The 27,455-nt window shown below is 40.4% G+C and overlaps 1 protein-coding gene across 2 annotated transcripts in view; it reads left to right on the top strand.

Moving 5' to 3' along the window:
- SUGCT (succinyl-CoA:glutarate-CoA transferase) overlaps positions 1-6,261 on the top strand; it is a 374,021-nt gene extending 367,760 nt beyond the window's left edge. For both annotated transcript variants that reach the window (XM_089532567.1, XM_089532566.1), the window contains exon 14: positions 5,096-6,261. In XM_089532567.1, coding sequence (XP_089388693.1) covers positions 5,096-5,259 — 164 coding nt within the window. In that variant the 3' untranslated portion in view covers positions 5,260-6,261. The remainder of the gene's footprint in view (positions 1-5,095) is intronic.
- Positions 6,262-27,455: the final 21,194 nt, after the last annotated feature.

Here is a 27,455-nt window from a genome sequence, read left to right as displayed (position 1 = left end):
TCTTTATGAAATAGAATGAAAAATCTCTGTTGAGACTGGCAAATGTTTTGGACATACAAAGGAGAGCCGTTCCATGTTTGCTCACCCGTGCACACCCATACAACCTGAACCAAAGGCTCCACCAAGGGCCCCATGTTGCTTTGATATTTTCCAGCTCAGATGAGCTGCATATTACATGACAAGGGTTGGCGGCAGACAATGGAAAGTCAGCACATTTGCTTGTCCTTCATATAAAGTTGGTATTGATCAAAATGTCAGTTTGTAAATTTATCTGAATGGGGGTCTGAATGTGGAATTTGCCTTCTTTTATTTCTACCCAAACCCTAATGCTGAATATTCTTTTAAGAATTTAACATTAAAATGAAACAGATGATGGTTTGGAATGGGAAGCAGCAGGATAATGGCAGCAGCCTGACAGATGGGAGGCCATTTTGATTAGGGCATTCCAGCTGTTTCAGTTGTAAAGATCAGATTGCACTACAGCAGCTAAACTGGCATGGAGAGTAGGGCTGCCATAATTGTCCACTTTTACCAGGGACAAAATGTAGGACAAATTCAAGACCAAACTGTAGGGCAACTGCAGGACAAAACTCAGCTCAAAATGTAGGACATTTAAGGTCCACCATTTTTCTTCAATGTCCTACATTTTGGGCTGAGTTTTGTCCTGCAGTTGTCCTACAGTTTGGTCTTGAATTTGTTCCACATTTTGTCCCTGGTAAAAGTGGACAATTATGGCAACCCTAATGGAGAGTTAGGCAGAGCCAGGTAGCATCATTCTGCTTGACATTTCAATGTCTACCTTCTCCATATTGTAGGCAATATTTTTGGTAATGCACCCTCCTTCTGGGCAGGTGGTCTAACTTCAAAAGATGGTACAACTTTTCCCAGGACCTTCCCTTCTGAAAAGCCCTCTGTATAACACAACTGAGATATAATTTTATTTGTATAACTCTTTTGTTTGCCTCTGCTATGCCTACATTGTCTCTGCATCAGTTTGAGCAGAGCATTTTTTGGACTGCAATATATACAATATGGAACTCTGTGTATTGTTACAGTACGTGCAATATGTGCAGTACTGACCACCACAAACTGTGGGACTGCAGCACCCATTTTTCCTCACCAATGCCTATTTTGGCTAGAGTGGATGGGGGGGCGGGTGTACAATGCAACAGTAGCCAAAGGCATGCAAGTTGTCTTTCCCCTGCCCACTATAGTTCATGCCTAGTCTTGCAATCCATAGTAAGACTCCTGCTGTGGCTTTATGCTGACATAAATGCTGCTTGCAAGCAGTTTCACTTTTTCAGAGGTTGTGCAAGAGAGAGGTCTAAATATGTTAAGGGGGTTCTATATGTGTGGCTCTTAATGGTGGTTGAAGAACTGGATGGCCTGACTGTCTGTTCTGCACAAAAGAGTACTCCAGTAACTCCAGATTAGTTTTTACTCTGTGCAACTGATGAACAGGATCTTGGCCTATGGAGTTCAATAAATTCACGATATGTTTAAAAAAAAATACAAATAAGGGATTAAAATGATAATGCAGATATGTGGGTGGTGCAAGCTGTGGAGTCACCTCCAGAAACTGGAACATTTCTACCCAGTTGTTATTGTCCTCCTGTTTTTACATATCACAGACTCAGTCCTGGTCCCTGAGGCCTGGATACAATTGGTCCCTGAGCTGTGCAGTAAATCTGCGGCAGGAGAAGGGGCCTCTTTGTTGGCCTCCATGAAGAGAAGCCAGAGAGTAACAACAACTCTCAGAATGCTTTCATGGCCGGCATCCATAGTGTTTTGTGGTATTTTGGGGCTATGTGGCCATGTTCTAGAAGAGGTTATTCCTGACGTTTCGCCAGCATCTTCAGAGAAAGCCCAAAATACCCACAAAAATATGTCTGTTGCCCCCTAGAATATCAGCTCTCCACTTTTGCGACCCACCCGCCTGCCCTCCTACCCTCAGTGCAGTGTGAGCTTTGCTCGTCATCTATGGTCCGTGTAGGGATTTCCCCCCTATTACCAGGGGGGTTTGCCTACCCCATACTGTAACTGTTGGGAACTGGACAATTGGTTCAGGGTGGTGTCATTAAATAGGTTTCCCTTGGCAGGTAGTGGGGGGGGGGGGGGCTTATAGATCGGTGTATACCTTGGTGGCCCATTGTGGTGGAGGGTGTGTGGGAAGGAGACTCCTCTTGGGGCTGTGCTCTGTTCCCCTCTCTGCAACAGTCTAAGCCACCACCACCACCACCACCCCCCCCCCCCCAAATCATGAATTTGTTGCAGTGGCCTTCCAAATAGATATTCTGGATGCCATTGCTCAGTATCTGACTATTGGGTGCAGCAAGATGGTCCTTTGATCCCTCCTCCCCTTTCCCCAGCAGTCATGCAATGGTTGCTCAGGAGGGCTGTCACAGGAAAACCATGAATCTTGAGGGTGGGGAGCTTTAGCAGATTACTGCCTGTAGAACTCTCACTACACTGAGCAATGTAGGATATCAGCCAAAGTGTGTACATGTCATAGATATTTGTAAATGTCTAGAGAACAATTCATACAGGTGTAACTACTCATTATACCCTCCAAAGCAGTGGAATGGGAAGGAATGGGGGGGGGGAAAGGGAATAATATATTCCTTAGCCAAAACAAAAGCCTTATATCTTCACTGGTACATGAAATAGTAAAAGGAATACTGATATGTTGTGCCTTTTAAATTGTCCTGTTCCTAATTTCCAAACTAGGTCAGCATGGGATATATAATTAGCACGAGAAACATGAATAATAATTGGTATGATTCTGAATAATAATTTTAAAACAACCACAGAATTTAGTTGCTACTATCAATCCCCCCTTTCCCCCCCAGGAAATCCAGTGTATGCTCAGGCACATACTCAAACAAGTGCAAAATTAATCTGGGCAATCAGAATTACTTAGTCTTTGAAAAATAGCCAATAAAAGTCCCTGGCTTTTGCCATTTCTCTCTTTCATCTCAAAAATCTTCTATAAAATTTTCTGGGCTGTATAGCCTTTTAAAAAGAAAGAATCCTTTAATCCTCTTGGGATCCAATGCAGCAAAATGATGCTTCCACTGTCTTATCTGCCTTTTATATCTTCTGTTTTAATGTGTTCTGTATCTTAACTTTATGACTTTGTTTGGCGCCCGGGATGTTATGGCAGAAAGGCGCCAAATAAACAAAATTTATTATGATGACATGGAGTTCAAGTACTAGGGAAAACTCTGAGACAATTTGGTACTTTAAGAATAACTGATATAATGTTTATCTGAAGCAGTAGGAAACCTTGATGATAAAGAGTTATCTGGACCATGTATCTCAGCAACTTGCTGAAGAAGTCAAAATATGAATATTAATGTGTAGAACGTTATGTGAGGAATACACACACACACACACACAAATCAAAATCTTAATACAGTCATTTTTAATAAATTGTTGTTTCTCAGGCACAATAGCCTCCTCATGCAAAAGACATCATCTGTGACTTGTGGACTCTACTTTCTTGCAGACCAAAAGTTTCTGTACTTTTTGAACTTAAGAGCTGGCCTATTCCAGACGCCACCAGATCTTAGACCACCAAATCTTGGAAGGCACCCAATGACAATTTCTAAGGATCAGAGCCTGAAAAAGCTTTGCAGTTGATGAAGTAATATAGTGACATGAGGAATCCATTCATAAGTAACTTTGCAAGACACTTTCCAAGAGGGATATAAACCTTTACTTACTTTGTTCTAGCATGCAGAGATGAAAAATATGGGGAGCTGGGTTCCCCCCCCCCCCCTTTTCTCCAGTTGGGGAAAATTACAAAAGTTTATGTGCCCATTTTGATAATTTTTCATATTTTGGGACTTGTTTGCAAAAAACATTGTGATTGAGTTTTGAATAAAACAAAAATAAGATTTTTGTACAAAATATGACAGCATCCTGTTAATCTGTTATGATGTTGTTACAGAGCGAAGAGGATGAGGCAGGAGGAAGATAAGACTCAATATTTCAATCCAAGATTAGATGCTAGGAGAAAGGGCTATGTCATGAAGATTTCATCATGTTAAACTGCGAGTCTGTAGATAGATACATTTCTCCTTTTTTGTTCTTTTAGCATATCAGATTTATAATCAGTGTACAAAATGTCCTCCTGGAACTCCTGCTGGAAATAATGGAAGTAAAATTGTAAACAGAAAAACCCACAGAATTATTTCCACAGTCAGATAGCCAAGGCTGAATGGCTTTGTTACTGGTCCCAGTTCTGCAAGTCCCTAGACCAATTTGGAGATTGTATGTCAGATGATAAAACCTTATGGAATTTGTATAATGTACATCAGCTTGAAAAGGTCTGTGAACAAATATTGAAGAGAGATTAGATCATTTCAATATATGGTCACTTAGGACTATTCATTTTGCACTCTAAACACACATAAGCACTCTTGTGATTCAATATCTTTTTTGGAATATAGATGAAAAGATCTGGTTGGAATGAAAGCACAGCAAACTCGGATGTGTAACTCATGAACTATGGAAGTGTTTCCATAGTTTCATGGGTCTGGTTTGGAGCTAACGCTGTCCAGTGATGATCTAAACAAAAAGCCAATGTCAACCAAGAGGAAGGTGCTTTCCTATTTGTTGATTATTTGTGTATTCTGTTAGAAGGAAATACTGACATCCTTCATTAAAGTTAGCTTGGTTAAAACTATTAGGCAAACAACATGTTTTGTGGTGTTGCTGGAAACTTTCCATTGCTTTCTAGGGCTGATATAAACATGATATACAGTACCTCATTATTTATTAAGTCACAGCTGGATGTGTGAATTGTTGAAATTAGTGTATTTTGGAGTGATAGTGCACTATAAGAATTCTCTAGATGTAGGCTGGAATCCTATTGGGGGCCTTAATTTTTCCATAAATAGACTTATGTCTGTGGGCATAATAACTGGACAGTTTTTAATGTCCAGATCCAGTAAGGGGCTGCTGTGACATTACTATGCTGGGGATCAGGCAATGTGAATGATACACATCAGTCCATTTATGCATAGGGACACCAGATAGAGGCAGCTGCTGAGCACAGCATTTCTTACTGTTCTATTTTCTTTTCTGACAGGGCCAGCTGTGAGGTACAGCCAGTTTGACGTCTCTGAGCCAAAGCCACCACCTCTTCTTGGTCAGCACACATTGGAGATACTGAAGGGCACATTGGGGTACAAGGATGATGACATAAAAGAACTACTTAGCTCTGGAGTGGTTGCTCAACATGAACACATATGAATGCATTTGGCTCCCATCCGCAATGAAAAGGAAATCTTCTTGAATCCTACTAGATATTATCTCTTCACTTTTCACAACCTAATGAAAGAAATATGATAAATCTTCTTTATATTACTTTAGCTATGATTTAAAATACACTGAACATCTATCTACCAAGCTGCTGGGTTTTAAATAATCTGATTTTGTTACATGAAAACATAACTACATATTTTTGTAAAGTTCACACTGCCCAACAGTTATAATTCTAGGGAATATGATTTTATTATGGTTGTAATAATCCCAAATATTAGATGCCCACAAAAACACAGGAAAATGGACAGGTAACAGTCATATTTGAACAGTACATTTGAAGGTGTCTTTCTGGTTAAAACATTTTAGCATAAAGCCAAGGATTTGAAAAAATAGGTATCCTCATGAGTCATTTGAACCAGGAGTTCAAAAACTTTGTTGATCTATTATGTGGCGTGTGTGTGTGTGTGTGTGTGTGTGTGTGTGTGTGTGTGTGTGTGTCTGTAGGGAGAGACAGACCTATATGGGGAGAGGAGAGAGACCCTGATAAGATTAATTTAGCTAAGATCAGGTTTGCTTGTGGTGGTATTTTCTTTCCACTACATTTGATGGCAGCTGTAAAAACTCATCTGTGGCCTCTCTCTTTACATACACTTAAACCCAGGAAAGTACTGAATGGTGTTGGTAAATTAATGGTGTTCATTTCCTAAGGGCTCTTCAGTTTTGCTGATTTCTTTTATTAATATACACATTTTCTATTGCCTATACTGTTAGGTTTTCAAGTGGCATCACCTTCCAGAAAGCAAGGTTCCCCCCCCCCCTCAAGTAATTTGACTTAGAAAATCTTTTCTGACTTCTTAATAAGGAAATGACATTTAAGAGCTGACTTCAGTTACAAATTATGGGTAAAATCCTGACCAGTTACCACAGTGGGAAATGAAAACATTCTGTGGCCTGTTACAGACTGCCCAAATAAAGCTGCTTCGGGTCTCTTTGGAGGTATGCTGTTTAAATGATGCATGCACCCTAAGAATCCGGAAGCTGCACCAAAGCTGCACTCCAGTGCTTAGGAATGGAGTGTGGCTTTGGTGCAACCTCCGGACTCTTAGGACCCATGCATCATTTAAATAGCATACCTCCAAAGAGACCCGAAGCAGCTTTATTTTGGCAGTCTGTAACAGGCCTGTGGAATATTTCACCAGCAGCTTCATGTCATCTAAAAATCATCACATAAACAGCTGAGGGTGAGAAGAAGATTCTAGAGCTACAATAGAACAAAATCCACAGTAGTGTGATACCTAAGAAACAAAAACAGAATAGATTTTCAGACCAACGCTTACCATGGAGTAAGTGCTGGTAAAACCCTGCTAAACCATTTAAGAAGCACATGTGTGTGAAAGCCTGACGTGCTTCCTAAATGGCAGGGAATCATCCACTCACCTCCTGTGTCCCTGAATCATTCGGGGAGCAGTCATTTCCCATGAATGCAAAGTTTCCATTCATGGGAAATGACTGCTCCCCGAACAATTCAGGGACACTGGAGATGAGCAGACAATTCCCTGTCATTTAGAAAGCATGTTAGGCTTTCACACACACACACGCTCCCTAAATGTTTTAGCAGAGTTTTACCAGCACTTACCCCATGGTAATCGCTGGTCTGAAAATCTTCAGAGACAACCTGGATCCAAAGAGGAGTTACTTTACTGCTGCTAATAAGAGTTTAAATTTTGCTGTCTTTTATCTGGGTCTCCACATGGCCAAGAGGGGAGTAGCTTCTTCCTGCACTGAGAACCCTTCAAATCAACCGAGCATCGACAGAAATAACATTTGTAACAAAATGTAGGCCTGTGATTCCAACACCATCAACCCCTCCGCTTTCATCTTCAGTATGATTTTTAACAACTTTTGCCTAATGAAGAAGCCAGTGGAGCTTCAAAAACTTTCATGATGTATTTTGTTTATTTTGGTTGGCCAATAAAGGTATCACTCTTTTGTGGGTTTTGCGTTTTTGCCGCTTGGCCAGCATGGCTGCCCTTGAATATATTTCCTGGATGAGAACAAAAGTTTGCTTGCTTTAAGAAATTTCTGCATAGTGACAATAAGAATCCCCTCACCTACATGATTAGGAATCTATTGTACTCACTGATGTAATTTGGGATCAGTTTGGATCCAGTTCAGATAAATCATTTAAGGTGCAACCATTCAGAGCTTAAGTCCTTTTGCAATTCAGATTATATTACCAGATGCAAAAGGACAGCACCCAACAGATGCTCTCAAGAAGGCTCAGTGGAACATCCATTGTTGCCTGGATACCTGGGAAATCAAATTCTCAGTGCTTCTCAACATCAGTATCTATACCTGTTCCAAATGGATGTGTAAAATAAGCTTGTTTCCCATTCTTAGCTAGAGAAGCCTGTCGTCGGAGTATTCCTAACTGGCAAAATGTATATCTGCCACCAGGTATAACATCCAGCGACATATTTTTTGTTTGTTTAACTAAGACCCCCCAAAAACAATCCATCATACATACTCTCATCTTATTTTTAAGAGTGTCTTTCCCTGGAAACACAATGATGAATTTCATGATCTGACATTCATGTCAAGAGCTACTAATTGTATGAATAAAGCTAGTAGAATCTAGGCCATAATTAACAGCATGCGACACATGAAAGGAGAACCACTTTTTGTATACATAGCAATATGGCATTTCTTCAAGCCTGGTGGGGAGAGGGCATGATTGTTCAATCCCGCAGGCATATAATTTAGATCAAAAGTAAATCCTGAGCAAGAAGATTCTGAACTTTCTATGTGTGTTAAAGTGAGGTATTGCCCTCCTCCTCTCAGAAACTAAATAAAACTAACCCAAACTGACACTTAACAAATAATGACCACATTTTACTCAAAGGATCGGAAACAGGCCTGCCATTATAAGTGGTCTGTCACTTTGTTTCCAGTTTAACAAACAACATCCCCCAAGTTAGATTTGAACTTCACAAATATATATTGCTTTCCGGGGGGGGGGGGGGTTATTACACAATGGAGCTTGACAATTCTGCCAGTGTTTGAAGTCTTATGACAGGGGCTTCTTTTGTTAGGCTATTTTGTATATTTTTAAATGCTCTCATTTTCAGATTGCCTACTAATCTTTTTTCCCCTCTCTGCATGTGTGTGAGCTGAATTGCAATCTCAATACCAGAGTCAATACTTTGCCCATGTGCTAAATACATCATGAGATTCTGGATGGAGAGATGCCTCTAAGCATCAAAAGTTTGGAGTGAGTGCCAGGGGAGGGGGAGTAGAGGCAAGAGAAAAGAACCAGGGATGGAGTAGGGAGGGGTAATTGCATAATTCACCTTTAATCCAAGAAGAGCAGCCAAGATGGATGAGTGAATGCCTGGAAGTCAGTTTTAGATAAAATGATCTGGTCATACACTGGGCACCAAGTATTGTTGAAAAATGTTGCTTCCAAAGTCATATTTACAAATATTCATGCTGTTTTTCTTGAGTGACACCATTTCTTTCTCATTTCCAAGAGAAGAATACATAAATAAGATAGAGGAGAACGATGCTCAGCTTCATTCAAGGCCCTCTAAAATAATGCTTTCAGTAGCCTGCAGGAAAAAAAACTGTCAGGGATCACAAAGGCTGACATTTTCATTCCATAGTTTATTTGGTTCAGTGCAATACAAAAATTAGGTGCAAAAATAGAGACCCTCATATATATATATATATATATATATATATATATATATATATATATATTCCTAGCCACGGTGTTACTGAAATATTTGAACTGTACAGATCTCATAGTGGGCTAAATGGAATTTGTTCAGTTTTGTTATTTATTCATTTGATTTAACCCTACCTGTCTCCAGTTACTCACAGAGGCTCACAACAAGATTAACTAAAAACACAAAAGTTGTAATATTAAAACATATTTAAGCACACAACTGTGAGAATGAATAGAATCACAGCCTCAGACACCTTTTTTCTCTGAAGCAATCTAAGCTGAGAGGACAGAAACCAACTAGACTAAGTAGGGAGTGTTCACCACAGACAAGCTTATTAATTCTGACCCAGAACAGTTACAAATTATCTGGTTCTTGATTTATTTTTTGCTAACCTCGGAACTGTTCAGGTACCACCACTGGACTTTATCACACAGGGGAAATTGGGAGGAAATCGGAGATTTAAACAGCGATTATCCCAGGCAAAACATGTCACTCTTAAAGAGGCAATAAAGAGACAACAAAGAGGCAATAAATAGCAACAAATCACTTTGGGGATTTCCCCGTGAATGATTTGTTGCTGTTTATTGCCTCTTTATTGCCTCTTTAAGAGTGACATCATCTGAAAATCCTAATTGCGAATTCACGTTTTACCTGAGATAATTGCTGTTTAAACCCCTGATTTTGCCCAATTTTCCCCATGTGATGAAGTCCGCCGAGAAGGACTGAGAGTTAAACTAAGCTACTATAGACAAATGGTATAGCCTGCATCTCCTCCTGTTTTTATTATTCATAAACAAGCACACCCAGTGGCTATTAAATTGTGACTACTGTGCTCCAAGAGGAGAACTTTAATTCTTCCCATCCTAGCTGCTAGAAGATAGAAAGTTGCTCGGAAGTGGTTAATAACACTTCAGTTCCCTCATAAGGAGCATCACAACATTGTGTGCTTACTTCAAGAATGGAGGAGGTGCATACTACTTAATTAACTAAGGGCTTTATTACATGAGAAAAGAAGCGGAAATGGAGTGGGAGAGCAGTGGCTTTCTCTGTGCCTTTCCATGTGCTGTCCTAACACTTCTGATCTCCTTCCAGAGAGAGGCATTCATAACAGTGTGCCTTTTGCCAAACAGATTTTTCCAGAATGACAAAAGGCACACTTTTACAACTGTTAACCTTGGGAAGAGAATGGAAGTGCTACGACATCATGAAGAGAGGCACATAGAAAGCTGCTACTCTCCCTCTTCATTTTGACTTTCTTTTCTCATACGACAAGGCTCTAAGATGATCACTCAGAACCTGCATTAGGAGATTTACATCTGACATGCAGCTATGCTCTGCAGGTATGTTTTCCAGTGCTACCCCACACCACCTTTTAAGCAATATACCACCCCTCCACACACAAATATGTCCATTTAAGTGTCTTTAGAAACCAGGGGAAGCAACAGAGATGCATCCAGATATTTTCCAGTAGCTAGATGTGCTGAAGGAGACATCCTAGTTGGGCCTAAAATAAGTTGGACTTCGTTGTTGTTGTTGTTGTTGTTGTTGTTGTGTGCCTTTAAGTCATTTCAGGCTTATCTAAGGTGATCCTATCATGGGGTTTTCTTGGCAAGTTTCTTCAGAGGGGCATTTGTATTGCCATTCTCTGAGGCTGAGAGACTGTGACTTGCCAAAGGCCACCCACTGGGTTTCAATGGCCAAGTGGGGATTTGAGGCCAGGTCCCCAGAGTCAATGTTCAACCACTGCACCATGCTGGCTCTTACACTAAATTCCTTAATGGGATGCCAGGCCTAATTTGGCCTTAAGATATTCACTTGTTAATTAAATAATTAAATACTTTGTTAATTATTTTCAAAAGCATTTGATAGTCAGATCCTCTCTCACACAACCACACCCCTACCCCCAAATGTGGAAAGTTACACATATAAAGCATTAGTCAGGTACAAGTCCCCAAGAGTATTTAATTACTGCCATAGCGGGAATTTGTACAAAGTAATATTTTCAGTTTCTCAAAGGTAACTCAAAATAGTTACTGTTAACATCTGAATACTACGGTGTTGTGCAAAACGTGTCTTTCTTCTGTCTACCTCAGCATTGCCTCAGTACCAACAACAAAGCAGGAACGTGAGCAAGCACTTGAACCATATAATATTCCTCCTCTGCCATGTAGTGCAGTCACACCCCATTAGCTAATCTTTTACAATTACACCACAAAATGTGTAAAAATATATGTCAAAAAGTTACAGTCATACTATAATGTGGTTATCTTTTCACTGTTATCAATGGCAACTGCAGTGCTGAATCACTCTGGGTTTGAACTGATGGTACTGAACTTGTTTGAAGTATAGTATTCCTTTAAAGTCTGGACTAAACCCCAGAGAAGATTTTCTGTCTCAGGGGCTATACAGATGGGCAGCTAAATGTCGTCCCTGTTTGCCCCGGATCGGTGCTGCAGCAGCCACGCTCTACAACACCGACCCACAGCTCAAAAGAAGCTGCTCTGAGCAGCTTCCTCAAAGGGGCATCACAAGTATGCTTGCGCACCATGATGACACCCCTTCTGGCCAGAGCCATTTGGGTGCTGTGTCACCCATGCATAATCATGACATGCGCTGTATGGATGGGTGCGCGCCATGATGGTGGTGGGGTGGCAGAACTAGGGCTCAGAGCATGTAAATGATCCACCCTAGTTCAGCCCTAGTACACCCTCAGGCTGGCACAAAGTGCTGGTCTGTATGGCCTCTCACTGACATCAGCCACCATTTGAAATAATTAGAAATTAGTTACTCACAGACCAGTGAACACATGCATTCAGTTCACTCAGGCAGGTCTGGGAGATTACTGCAATGGTTTTTAAACTACAGTTATGCCTGGAAAAAAATCAGCTTTGCTGATATTTATTGCGTGATACTGATGCCACTTTCCTTTTCACTGATGGTGGAAAGCCATCGATAAGCTGCTAATAACACAAGTGCCTAGGTGTGAAGTGTCACTGCTGGTGCAGTTGTGTTATTGCCAGTCATATAGTGTCAGTGTTCCTTCCTCTACCCCTACCCCCCTCCTAGCTTGCTTTTCCTAAGTAGCCTTATTATACCCCCTTTTCTTTCTTTCTTTCTTTCTTTCTTTCTTTCTTTCTTTCTTTCAAAAACCTTTTCAACTAACTGCTGTAGCAGAGATCTGGAGTTGCATGAGTTTAAATAAATAAATATATAAATAACTGGCATGAATCAGGGAGGTGTGGTTAAAGGGGACTCATGAAGAGAGCGCAATAGTGACAGTAGTCGCAGATGCTTGATTCTGAAAAAGGCTTTTAATTGTATGTTTCCATTACCCCTCCCGACACGATGGGGCTCATGTGGTAAAGCCCCCGGTCTGAGGCTGGGCTAAAATGCAAGACAATGAGGTGGAAATAAATAATGTTGGAGAAGAAAAGACAATGCTTAGTCATCACCTGCAGTAATTCCTTCAAAACTTTTCTTGTTATCTATCAAGATCACGTGTTGTTGTTGTTAATTATTATTTAGTTATATCCCACCTTTCTTCTGATATAGGAACTGAAGGTGACTAACAAACTAACAAGTACAACTTAAAAACAACACAAAGGTCTTAAAATGTAGATATAAAGTTTAAAAACCAATGGAACATTTTTAAAAGTTAAAAATATTAAAGTGTGTTAAAACTGTATATAATCCTTCACATCACAATTGCACAGCATTTAAATGCCCAACCCTCATCATCAATTGAAGCGGGTACTAGAAAACCTATAGAACACAATGGGGATATATTTCACCTTAACTACAAGTATCATCTATAAATATATTTAATATATTTAACTACAACTGTCTGTTGCCATTGAACAACAAGAAGAACATGTTATGGTTCAGAGCATCTTCTGTATCAGCTACTTAAAGTTATCTCTCCTGCTTCCACCTGCTGGGGTCACTGGCAGAAAGAACCCCTTTCTCCCCAGTAAATAGGTTGGGGGAACTACAGTGCCGACAATAGTGTCACAATCATGACTAAGTAATACAGGCATACAGAATACTGAATACTAGTCCTATTGATTAGAGATGAGTAGATCTGCCAAAGTCAAATTCATAGAAGTCTCTAATTTCCATCCCAAAACTCACATCCATTTACAAATTCCCTCCCCATAAATTAACATGTATTTCTGTGTGCATGTTTTTAAAGGACTGATTTAATGCCTGTTTCTCAGAAATTACTTTTTTCTGCATAAAGTATTCATGTGTATTTTCCAAATAAATTTTCTCTGTGTGCATTATTGAAATACCTTCTCCCAAAACATCGGTTGAGATCCTCCATTGGGAAAGGTAACTACAAGACATAAGTATGACAATTTCCTGTGCACTTTTCTTACTGGCAAGCTCTTTTCTTTTACTTTTCTTTCTACCCCCCCCCCCCCCTTCTCTTACTGGCAACCTCCACCCCAAACCTAACAATGTCCTGATCAGTGGAGGGCTGGAGACAATCCAGCTATCTTCTTACAGATGAACACACAGCAACAGGAACTGCAGGGACCTCAGGAAATCATCTGGAGGCCCCTGCAGATGGTGTAATTGCTCTCTTTCCAGCTATGGGGAAAATAGCTGGCCACTTGTTTGATGCTACCCAAGCTCTCCACCAACCAGTGAATAGCTCCATTTGGGGCTCTGCTGCTGAGATAAGGTATGTGTTTTGGTGTTTGTGAAATAGGTAACTAATTCTAATCTCCACAAAAAAGTGAGTGGCACTGCTCTGTGTCCAACATATAAAACTGTAATCCACTAAGAGTCCAACCATTTTTGAAAAAACTGGGAGAGGGAAAAGGAATATTGGGCCTGAACAGACAGGCCAAAATAAAGCTGCTTCGAGTCACTTTGAAGGTATGTTGTTTAAATGATACATGTATTCTAAGAGGCTGGAAGCCACACCAAAGCACAGCTTTGGCACAGCTTCTGGCCTCTTAAGATACATGTGTCATTTAAACAGCATACATCCAAAGTGACCTGAAGCAGCTTTATTTTGGCCTGTCTGTTTGGGCCCTTTGAATCACAGATTGCATTGAGTTTCAGTTTCATTGGCAGTGGAGTATGTGAATTGGGTAACCTTGCATCACAGTGTGAACCCAACAAAATTCTCACCACTCAGTAGCAACAACAATAATAATATTTTTAAAATGTTATTGGAAAACTTACTTTCTTGAACGACTGTTTTGAAAGTACTCCAGCTAGTATAGTTAGTGATCATGCTGTCTGCAGGACTGTAGGTTGTACATTTCTATAAATCCAGTAGAGAGGAGGTCCCAGAAGAGGGGACCAAAGGTTTGCCTTTTTAGAAAGAAAGCTTCTGTTAAATCCTGGTGAAATCCTCAGATGGTATAGAATAACATGGAACAGTTGGCCTCAAAGAAGGCATCACATTATTTTAAAAATTGGTATTGACACACAGAAGTGATGCATGCTCAGATTGCAAATTGTTGCCTAACATTCTCAGTCTAATTGTTTCAGATCCAAATGTCAGAAACAACAGTTTCCAAAACTTTAATTTACTGAAACTGAGCCTAAGCTTCTTGGTTGCTATATTGTGAAAGACTTCCAGAAGTTGTTTGGCTAGAAATGCTACCAGAATCAGAACCTACTTGAAAATGCTAAGATCTTCAAACCTATTCTGTGGTTAAAACACTGCACCACAAAATTCAAATTTTGGGAGAAAATGAAAACACGCAGACCCAAGTTGCTCACTGGGATACAAAAAGTATGACTCACATTATTCACATGGCAGAGTGCCATTTTGATCACCAAAGCATGAAGTCATCTGGGGAGATTGTCCTAGGTCTATGATGAAATAGAGAGACAAGTCAGCCAAATGCGGAAAGAAGGCTGTTCCTACACCAGTAGTAGTTTGAGCATTGGATTATTACTCTGGAGACCAGGGTTTGAATCTCAGCTCAGCCTGTAGACCCACTGGGTGACCTTGGCCAAGTCGCAATCATTCAGCCTTAAAGGATCGCAATGACAAACCCCCTCTGAATAAACACCAGGAGCCCTGGTGGTGCAGTGGTTAAATGCCTGTACTGCAGCCATTAACTCAAAACCACAAGGTTACGAGTTCAAGACCAGCAAAAGGGCCCAAGCTCGACTCAGGTTTGCATCCTTCCGAGGTCGCTAAAATGAGTACCCAGACTGTTGGGGGCAAATTAGCTTACTTGCTAATTAGCTTACTTGCTGTTCACTGCTATGATCTTTGGAATAGCGGTATATAAAAAACAAACAAACAAACAAACAAAAACTTGCCCAAAAAATGATAGCTTCACCTTAGGGTCACCATAAGTTGGAAATGACTTGAAGCAGGGATGTAGCCAGGATTTTGGGAAGGGGGGGGGAGGTCCAGACTGAGTGCCACCATTATAATGGGGCTTGGGTGTTGCGGCACGGCGGCACACACCATTCATTGTATCTAACAGAAGGGGGGTCCAGACCCCATGAACCCCCCCGGCTATATCCCTGCTTGAAGGCACACAACAACAATGTCAAACACCAGGAGTTGGGGGGGTTGCAGTTATTGGGTTACAGGAATATCTCAGGGTCTCCTCCACACCCCTCAAATATTTCTGTCAAAGAGACATTCTCAGGAACACTAAACATGGTCTGTTGAGGTTCTTCATCTAAGGAAGTCTAGAGAAAAAGTATCCTCATTCTCAGCACCTTCTTCTGTTCCAGAATGTGGTGGTGTCCCTTTTTATGGATAGCTTCTCTCAGGGCCATCAACCGCTGTGGTCACCTTATTTACAGAGATGCCCCTAAGCCCTGGCCTTGACAGTCCTTCAGTTAACAAAACCTTTCACAGGAAAACATGTGAAACTGGAAGTGAAGCAAACCTTTACCATATGAACAAGTCTCTTATGCCTCTTACTAAACCCCATAAAATAGACGTGCTTCTTCAAAGCAGAGCAAGCAAGCACTACTCACAAAATGGCCATTTGCATAGGATTCGTGGCTAATTATGTATGTCAGCCAGGCTAGAATCAGAAAACAGAACTTGTCTAAGTCCCATGGTAAGCAACACAGTGTGAATTATGAACATTCCCAATTCACGGGTGATCCGCAAACCCAACATTATTTGCTGATTCTGCAAATAACTTAAAATAATGAATACATTGGAGAAGGCCACGATCTGGTCTCAATCAGTTCTCAAGCACTGAAAAGGTGACACTTGCCAGATAAATATTATGTTACTAATTATTCACCTAGCTGTGTTTTACACTTGCGGGGCTCTTTTACAGATAGTGTTTCAAAACGATTTGCAAGGAATTCATTGCAAATATCTCATGGGTCACAGAGTTCCCTGAAAGCAGGGTCAGATGTTCAAAGGAGAATTGTGGAAACACTGAAGTGAAGTATTTAATATTCATAAAGCGCTTCAGAACTGAATGAAGAAAAATGTGATATAACCTCCTGAACTGGTTGTTCGGAGCTTGACCTCAGCTGATGAAGTGGAATCAAGATGCAGCAACTTCCTTACCTTGGTTACATTGGCCAGCAATGAAAATATAATGTTTCAGATCTCATATACTCCATTTCACAGATGAAAACTGGTACATGTGTATCCAAGCAATATCAGAGTGTGGTCCAGATGTCAAGAATTATTAATGAAAAAGAACACACAAGCTACGAGACACTGCAGCAGTTTGCTTTTGCCTATGTTTTCTTGGGAAGGGCAAGATTCTGCCCCGTCTTCCCTTCTCCTCTCCTCTCCCCCTGATGAGTTGATTGAGTAGAAATTTCTTTTGCACTTTGAATTCAGTTTGCAGCAATTGAAGTAAATCTAAGATAAAAAGAGAAAGTGGAAGGAGAAGAGAGAAACTGGGACATTTTAAAAGCAGTGGGAAAAAGTGGTACAACAGAAGGTTAGTCAGAGCTGTTCATGCTGAATAAGGACAGCTGCAGAATATCAGAGCCACTTTCCTGTAGCACATTTTCATGATGTTCAAGTGTGGCTGAAAGAGCCATGACAGCCGGTCTTCAGCAGGCACCTAGAGACAAACCTGGGACCTTTTATGTGCAATAGATGAGCCCTGCCACTTAGCTACTACTCTTGTGAACCAAAGCTCAATACATATCACTAAACCTGGAGCCATTCAGAACATGGGATGACATTTACACATATGTAGTGCTGCAGGTCATGCATGCATTTGCAAAGGCATTAACACTGGAAACAAACAGATATCCTGTTGGTGTCATATGGATACGTGAATTCCCCTGTGGAAGCAGCTGAAAATTTTTGTTTGATGCACAGCATCTGCATTCATTTCAAGACCATCGAAGCAGTGTTGCCCATGGGGCACCACTGCAAATGGGGATGTACATGCCAAGTCAACATATTAAAACACAAACTTTTCCATGGCTAAGACACACTGTGAAATAAGGTAAGTCAGACAAGTATACAAGTATATGCTGGGGATCAGTTTACTGGATTTGTAGAGTCTTTGCAATGGAATATTTAAAAAAGGGAAAGTCCAAATTTGGCTGCCTGGTCTCACTTTTTCAATTACACCTTAGTCTAGAGATGCAAATGACTGGGATGTATCAGGCTGCATACAACTGTTCCTTCTTTTAATATTCAAATGCCTAAACCCATCTTGTCCACTTGATTTTGCAAGATTCCACCCTTCAATGTTTTGTTGTGGGATTAAGAAATTTGATGACATGGAAGGGTTTATACTGGAGTATATTTTGTGGTTATTGTTTTTGTGACAGATCCAATACAAACCACTTTACAAAAGCTCTGTTTTCTGCAGCGTGAATCCCCTTTTTCAGAAGAAAAGAGATTTTCCAACTGGCTGATGAGGTGGACTTTCTAGATGGGTTCTTTATGAGGAATGTGGCTTAATTTACTTCAAGGTGATTTTTTAAATTAAATTTTATCCCAGCCTTCCTTCAGAGAGGTCAGAGAACATTACCACCTATTTTATCTTTACAGCAAGCTTAGCTGTTCCTAGAGAATTTGAACCTGCATCTCTGCAGTCTCAGAGCTGGAGCATTAGAATTGAGGATTCATTCCTAGGGACCAAACAGACAGGCCAAAATAAAGCTGCTTCGGGTCACTTTGGAGGTATGTTGTTTAAATGACACACACATTTCAAGCGGCCAGAAGCTGCATCAAAGCTACACTGCCGTCTTTAGGACTGGAGCATGGCTGTGGCGTGGCTTCTGACCACTTAGGACAAATGCATCATTTAAACAGCATACGCCAAAGTGATGCAAAGCAGCTTTATTTTGGCCTGTCTGCATGAGCCCATAATGCCAAGCATTTGTTCTTGTTATGTGTCATCAAGTTGATTTCAATTTATAGCAACACTATGACGGAAAGACCTCCAAATATCCTGTCATTAAGCCCTGCTCAGGTCTTGCACTCTCAGGGCCATGGTTTCCTTCATTGAGTCTATTCATCTGTAAAATGGTGTTCCTCTTTTCCTACTGGCTTCTATCTTACCAAGCATTATTGTCTTTTATACTGAGTCATGTCTTCTCAAGATATGTCTAAAGTATGACAGTCTCATTTTAGTTCCCTTGGCTACTAGGAAGAGTTCAGGCTTGATTTGCTCTAGGACCCATATATTTGTCTTTTTAGCAGTCCACAGTGTATCTATTGAACTCTCATCCAGCACCACATTTCTTCCTATTAGCTTTCTTCATTGTTTAACTTTCACATCTGTACATAGAAACTGGAAATATGATGGCATGGGCAGTTCTAACTTTAGTATAACTGGCCCACTATATCCACAGAATCTGCATCCATGTATATAACCATCCACAACTTGAAAATATTTTTTTAAAAAAAATCCAGAAAAGCTTTGCATTTGTCATTTAATATAGGGGACACCATTATCTATGCCATTGTATATAATTGGATTTGAGCATCCATGGAATTTGGTATCCATGTACTCCTAGTACCAAGGGGACACTGTATTCAATTGTGTAATTGGCCCTCTGTATTCATAGATTCTGTATCCATGGATTCAACTATCCACACTCTGAAAATATTAAAAAATAAATTCCAAAATGCAAACTTTGGTTTTGCCATTTTACATAAGGGACACCATTTTACTATGCTACTGTATATAATAGTACTTGAACATCCATTGATTTTGGTATCTACATGGTGTCCTAGAACCAAACCTCAGTGAATACCAAAGGTCCATTCTATATCTTTACATACTAGGATCTTGTCAGGTTCCTTCATAGTCACACTTCCAAGTTATAGTCTTCTTCTGATTATTGACTATAGTCTCCATTCTGAATAATGATTGAGAAAAGATAGAAAATCTTGAACTATTTCAATGTCTTCTTCATCTACTTTGAAATTATGCTAATCATCTATAGTAATTATTTTTTGTTTTCCTAATGTTCAGCTGTAAAACTGGCTTTGCACCTTCTTAACTGACTTTCTTCAATACCTATTCCAAGTCAGATGTTATGGCTGCTACCTTAAATAAAAATTGTTCTTTTAAAAGTTCTCTGTTAAAGCAAGTTGTTTTGACTGAACTTATGTCAACTGAAGGATCTGGTATGTCTTACACTGTGAAATAAAGTAATAAAAAAATACCTATTCCGAGTCTTTGCTATTTTCTGCTACTAGTATGGTGTCATCTGCATATATTAAATTGTTGATGTTCCTTCTTCCAATTTTTATGCCTCTTTTCTCTAACCCTGCTTTACATATGATACATTCAATGTACCCCCTTGTTAAATGGAAGTTATATAAAGCCTGATACTTGAAAGGTCCCTGGCTATTTGAGGGCCTTGGTTTCCTGCTAAGCAAACAAATCACTCCACGCCAAATTCTTTTTTATTCTTTCTGAAACCCAAATCTGCTGTGAGACTAGACTACCTAAAAACAAAGCCATGTGACTAATTTCCTCTAATTCTAATATTTTCTCTCCTGAAGCAGCACACCTTCCAGTTTTCCTGTATTTGACAGATTGAAAAGCATCCACCGTAATGATGTATAATGAATACTTACAACCAAATTCACAAAAGCATATTTTTCTGTTTAATGGGGAATTGAGCAATTTGCAGGAAATTGCTAAAAGATGCTCACAAATTAATAACTTAATGAGTTAATTGGCAGGTTAAGTACAAGCATTGGGCATTCCCTTAGTCTGTCTTAGGAGGAGGAGAGAGAGGAGGGTTTCGATTAGGGCTTAACTGTGGGAATTTCTTCCTATTCTCTTTATTGTATGAAATACCAGTAGACATATGTTTCACTCACAGAATTTGCCCCACAACAGTGTAAAACACAGCACAAACTTAAAATCTATAGAGATCCATATCTCAGGTGAATTTAAGGTTTGTTTTTTCCCCCCATAACTCCCCAAACCGACAGAGCCATTTCTAAACTTTGGGTATATGTCTCTCTGCCTCTCTCATGCACACACCAGGGAAGCTCTCTCAGACAGCAAATCTGGGGCATCCTAAGAGGGCTGCATAGTGTTATTTACTTTGTTACTCTTGCAGTTTTACTGGCACAGATGTTTTGCTCCCTGCTTTTATTTTTTCTCTTGTAGGAAATTAATGTGGGTGAGTACTTGTGTACCTTGGCTTGGGTGGGGCTGCACTACCATTTGATGATGTGCATCGGGCAGCAAAGTATCTTGGACCAGCCCTGACATACTCAGATCATACAATGAATGATACTTGTTTATTACAGTAGCAGTGACGTTGACCCTCTGGTGTCACCTAGTCTGGGGTGGGGGCTGCTGTGGGGCATGGCCAAAAGGACCCTTTTCCTTCCCCACAGTGAAGGGGGCAGCAGTGGTAGTCTACTCCTGAGTAGGGATTAACCCTAGTAGTCTATTTGTGAATAGGGAAGGTGACACCCCCCTTAGCCATGGGTAAACCACCATGGTGCAGTGGTTATATGCCAGTACTGCAGCCACTCATTCACAAAACACAAGCTTGTGAGTTCAATCCCAGCCAGGGGCTCAGGGCCAACTCAACCTGGCAACCTTCCAAGGTTACTAAAATAAATACAGTCTGCCCTTCCCATATGCGAGGGATCCATTACGGACCCCCCCCTCCCGCATATGGGGAAAAGAGCATATGCTCAAGCCCCATAGGAAATAATGGGGCACGTACTTGCAGTGGTGCACGGGGCATGCAGTGTGAGTACACATCCCATTATTTCTGCCTGGGCTTGTCTTCCGCGTAAGCTCAAAGCCACAGAGGGTAAGCCCACCTATAAGGAGGGCTGACTGTATCTAACTTGTTGGGAGCAATTAGCTTACAGTTGTAAACTGCTTAGAGACTGCTTAGTGTGGTATGAAGCAGTATATAAATGAAGCTGCTATTGCTAGTGCTAGGGCTGCTCCTTACTCATAATAAAACCACTGGCGTGTCTCACTCCTGAAGCAGCCATTGCTTCAGTGGCAAAACCAAGAGGGGCACACTCACTCCTCCCCCCCCCCCCATGGGAGGAGGGCCAGATCAAGTGTCACCCTTCTTCTGGGGTGTCACTCGGTGTAGGCCGCACCACCACATCCCCCCAGCAATGCCACTGTATAGTAGTGCATTTAATTTTAATAAAACTATGGTGGCGCAGTGGTTAAATGCCTGTACTGCAGCCATTCACTCGAAACCACAAGGTTGCGAGTTCAAGACCAGCAAAAGGGCCCAAGCTCGACTCAGGCTTGCATCCTTCCGAGGTCGCTAAAATGAGTACCCAGGCTGTTGGGGGCAAATTAGCTTCCTTGCTAATTAGCTTACTTGCTGTTCACCGCTATGATCTTTGGAATAGCGGTATATAAATAAAACAAATTATTAATTAATTATTATGTTGGCCTACACCATAGTACTCTATCATGAGGTATGTAGAGCGTAGGAATGTTATTGTTGACCCAGATTTCCATACTTCCTCAGTCAACATGATTCTGGGAGTTGCAGTTCTCTGTCATGTAATTGAAACTCAATGGTAGTTTCAGAGAAAGGGGATGAAAATGCAATTTCATACCATTCAGAATAGCTTCCACTTCACTGCCTCTGTGTGAGCTGTCCTGGATCATGACCAAAGTCTTTACAAGGTAAAAATTTAGATAGGGTCACTGCTTTTGATGTAAAAGTTAATTTAGTTTTGACAGCAGAAGCTTGCAGGTTGGTTTTGAGTTTCTCCATGCACAGACAGTCCTTTACGAGATCGTTTATTGCTGCCTCACACTGACGACATTGCATTCCCACTGTTTGCTTTTCTATGGTGATCCCTGAAAAATGCTGAGCAACCACTGGGGTGTGTGCCAGTTTGACCGTGCAACACTACCCTTCACCTCTCTGTCTTTGTTTCCAGGCGTTCCTCTGGCAGCAGCTATCCTAGGAATTAACTTTTCATCCAAAAAGAGGACATTTGTTTTCTGTAGCAATGCCATGACCAAAAGCAAGCAACTGGAATGTAACCAGAAATCCAGTTCCTTCGCATGAGAAAGAAGGCCTCAAACACAACACTGATTGTGCGCTGACACTTGTTAAATGACCATGGTTTAGGAAAGAGGCCAATACGTGGGGGAGCCATGACTCAGGATATTGCTGCAATTTGGAGACAAATGCTCCACGTCACAGAATTACCACACATGAGGTCTTTAGAAAAACTTCGGATACTGTTAGTGACCTAGAAACAGGGCAAAGCCAGAGCAGACAAGCAGATGGGGAGCAATACGAGAAACTGAAGAGCTTTTCAGCTGTGCTTTTTGAATAAATATTACTAACATCTCCCTTGGTGCAATTGGTCAGCTGACTGGGGACTTTCTTTTGTCTCCAAAATCATATTCTTATGCTCCCTTATTGTTGTTTTCTGACTAAAGTTCTGATGAAAACGGGTCCACAATGGGGCTGCAAAGGTGGGCAAGTAGTTAAGACCCTTCATGCTTCAGAAAATGTTTATTTTACATGAATTCACCATTATTTTTGTCACAATTATTCACTAGTTTTGAGGAACATTTATAAAACAAATCCAGTTAGACACTATGAGTTGGATCTAGATTTATTAATCTCAGAGGCTATGCATTGGAGCCAATGGGACAAGTAAGCCATGACACCAAATGTACAGATATTTCAGTAGATCTCTTTTAAGTGTGACTACACAGTCCAATTAAAGTGGTTTCCCCCTGTCTTTGCTGTGACCTGTCTATTACAACACAGGGCAAATCCCTGATTTGAGTGCAGATTGTTCACAATGTGAGGCCAGTTCTGTACCAAATCCATCTGTTCTATCCCTTAAACTAGTGTAAAAACCCTCACCTTTTGCTTCAGATTTTGCAGGAAAACCTGGAGCACTCTGTAGTGATGCTGTATGGCATTCCACTGTGCCCCCTGGTGCCACTGCTGCTGGCACTTTCCTCTGAGGTTACAAGGTGCCCATCCATGTGATCAATACTGGGTGTCTTATTTCTCATTTCAGAAGGAGTGAATTGCATCAGCAGTGGTGGCACCAGGGGTAACTTGGTGGGATGTGTGTGTGGACAGCCACCCAGCATCACCACAGAGCATGGAAGTCATGGGGACACCCAGGGCAGCTTCCAGTCCTTAAGCTGGATCCAAGCTCATTTTACTACCTAGTGGCAGAATGGAACCAACCTCATGGTCTGTGATGTGGAGCTCTCTGCACTCATCAGCTACCAACTAGATCAGAGGGCACTCCTGAGAATAGACCACATTATTGCATGCAAAACAATCCCAAATTCACTTTTTTATTTAAAATAATTATGTAGTAGAGAAGGGCTCCTGTCTGCCAATGGAGAACATTTCGGGACTAGATTAATTAAAAGTGTGAAAACAGAATGAAGCAAGGCCAGACACATTTACAGGTCCATTCTAGTCCTGTGTCAGGAGAGAAATTAGGAGAGTTTGACCATTTCACTCCTTCTGGATCCTGTGGAACACTAGTTGGTAATAGATACGGGATTTCAGTCCTTTGGTGGGAGTGTCCTTGTTTTCTCCCAATGGAAGTTTGCTAGGATAATTGTACTTTTTGCATTTCTATTCATTGTATAGCTCCCTTCTGCCAAAGCATATCTAAAAATACCTACTCTGTTCAGTTAACATTCCAAGCATATCTTGAAGTGGTCTGCAGTCCAATGATGTTTGTACCAAATAGAATATGTTGGCCTTTAAGGTATTGTTTTATTTGTATAGAATTTCCTTTCATAATCTCTCCAAAGACTTATGGATCCCTTGGGCATTTTGATGATTCTGTCTTTTTGTTTCTGATCTTATTCCCACCTTTTCCCTATCCCCTGATTATTTTGCAGAATATCAGGATACTCAAGATTTCTTAGAAAAATTGGCAATGACCTGTATTAGAATTAATACTGCTAACTTCAGGGTATGCAATCAAGTGGAAATCTGGATAAAGTACATGGAATTAAAGGATTTGGTTGTTTCCAGATTTTATAACTAACGTTATTTAAAACTTCCTCTTTCTTTTAAATAATTGGAGATACAGTTTTGTAATTCTTATATAGTGATGGTTGTATTTCCCCCCTCCACATAATATTGGTTATTAAAGTTATTTAGTGCCTCTAACAAATGCATAAATAACATATGTCTCAAGAGGTCAGGCCATTTTTCCTACAGTAGAATGATAATATACTGCTCTGGCTTTCTTTTTGTTTTTTCTTGCTTTCCGGTGAAAGATGTAGCTCGTGCTACAGCACATCTATCTACTCAACTGCTTAAAGTATTAAGTAGTTTAAGCCATGACTAACTCTTTCCTTTTCAGCAAATGGCAGTTCTGACTTGCAAGTCTTTATTCAAAGCATACTCTAAAGAATTTTGGTTTGTTGATTCATATCCCTTTAGACCTTTTCAGTGCCTGCATTTTTAAAGCATTGAGAGTACTGCAGTTATGCTGAGAATCAATGTTTTGGAAATTTAGGTCACTTGGTCTAATAGTCCACTTGTTTGTCTAGCTCTCCCTCATAATTTGTTCAGAAGAATGTGTGAGAGTTAAAAGTGGTGACAGGGATGGCACTGTGCATAGTGACTCCACTTTCATTGTCACCTCCATGCCCTGAGCAGGAAGGATTTGACAGGAGTCATATATGTAAATTCATTTGAATGTGAGTAGCAATTTCTGTGTGAATGCACTCACTTTGTGTTCAAGTAAATGTGAGTAAAAATGAAAAGGTGGAATTTAATATACACTACCCCATTTCTATGGCCTGGAGCCTAAAATCTTCACATCCTCCATTTTGTAAGCACATATGCTGTGTTCCCAGCCCCATGGAAGGAAAAGGGAACAACCAGCAGAATTAGAAAGGGAAACAGACAAAGGAGGGATGCAGACAAGACAGAACAAGAAAATCCAGAGGAAATGCAAAAAGAGCCCAGGAGACAGCTGAAGAAAGAAAGAAAGAAGAACATGAGGGGAGAAGGGAAACAAAGGGGGGAAGGAGGAGATGGTTAGAGGAAGAAAGAATTCAACAACAAAGGGGAGTGTGTGTAATAGGAAACAGCTACTGGGCAGCAGCCGCAATGATGAGTTTCACTAAAGAAAAATAACAACAGTGACACCATAGCTAACACTTGTTAGCACTGTGCACAGGGAGGTGAAGGTGGCCCTCCTTGCGTAACTCCCTCACCCAGTAAACCCTACGATGAGACATTCCAAATGAGACACAGGTAGGATCAGAGCAGAGAGTTAGGAAAAAATAAAGATGGCAAGACAAATAGTAGACACACTCAGAAAGGCAAATGCAATCTGAAGTAACATCACACATAAACCAGGGACATGGAATGTGAGAACCATGAGCCAAAAAAACCTAGACATAGTAAAAATGGCAATGGAATGCATTAACATAGCAGTATTGGGGGAGTTAAAATGTTCAGGAATGGGCCACTTTGAATCAGACAACTACACAGTGTTCTACTCAGGGAATGAAAAGATGTGAAGAAACGGGGTGGCTTTCATACTAAGAAAAGATGTAGCAAAAGCAGTCAGAGGATATAATGCAAAATCATATTGAATCATCTCAATAAGGCTCCATGGAAAACCTATGACTATCACCATAATTTAAGTATATGCACCAACCACAGATGCAGAACAAGAAGAAATGGATAGATTCTATGAAGGCGTATTGACAATACACCAGCACAGAATGTCAAGCTGATTATTGGAGATCTGAACATTAAAATCAGAAGCAAAGAGGATTCAAAAACAGTAGGGAGATTCAGATTAGGCATAAGGAAATGAAGCAGGTAAACGTCTGATAGATTTTTGTGGAGCCAAGAACCTATTCATTGCTAACACATTTTTCATCCAGTCAGAAAGGTTATACACATGGACATCACCAGATAGCTAACACAAAAACCAAATAGATTATATAATTGGAAGCAAAAGATGGTGAAACTCCATATTAGTGGCCAAGACAAGACCAAGCACCAACTGTGGTACAGATCACAAATTACTCATATCAAAAATAAGGGTAAAACAGAAGAAGAAAACAAAACGAGTCATCATTCCAAAATATGATCTAAACAATATTTCCACTTAATTCATCGATAACATAACGAAGAGATTTGCACTACTAAGCATAATTGACCAAGAACTGGAAGAACCTTGGTCTGAAGCCAAGGACACAATAAAAGAGGAATGCAGACATACACTTTCAATAGGCAAAAAGAAGAAGAAGAAACCATGGATGACAGATAAAATGTTTCAAGCCATAAAGGAAAGAAGAGAAGCAAAACAAAAAGGAGATAGAAACAAGTTAAAAACCATGAATGCAACAGAACAATGGCTAGTGCATAAAGATAAAGAAAACTATTACAATGACCAGTGCAAAGAAATAGAAAACAACAACAAAAAGGGAAGAATGTGAGACCTATTCCACAAGATTAGGGAAATCAAAGGAAAGTTCAAAGCAAGAACTGGGACGCTCTATGACAATAAAAATAACACTATTCAAGATCAGGAAGGAATAAAAAGACATTGGATGCAATACATAGAAGAGCTATATAGAAGAGATGACAAAATTAAGGACACATGGAACATAGAGCCATATGAAGATGAACCCCAAATTATAAAAATTGAGGTGGAAACTGCAATAACAGAAATGGCAAAAACCAAGTCACCAGGAACAAAGGATGCTCCAAATGAGCTGTTGCAATCCACATTGACAGAGTGAACTATAGTGTTAAATAACATATGTCAAAAGATACGGAAAATGAAACAATGGCCAACAGACTGGAAATGATCAGTGTACATCCCCATCCACTAAAAAGAAGACACAAAAAACTGCAGCGACTATTGGACCATAGCACTAATATCTCATGCAAGCAAAATTATGCTCAGAATTCTACAACATAGACTTCAGCCATACTTAGAGAGAGAAATACCAGAGGTCCAGGCGGGGTTCAGGAAAGGAAGAGGCACAAGGGACCATACTGCAAATATATGATGGCTAATGG

Source organism: Sceloporus occidentalis, unplaced genomic scaffold (genome assembly GCF_023333645.1).
Source record: "Sceloporus occidentalis isolate IW3139 unplaced genomic scaffold, rSceOcc1.0.p SCAF_7, whole genome shotgun sequence".
Taxonomy (NCBI): Eukaryota; Metazoa; Chordata; class Lepidosauria; order Squamata; family Phrynosomatidae; genus Sceloporus; species Sceloporus occidentalis.
This window is presented reverse-complemented; position numbering and strand designations above follow the sequence as displayed.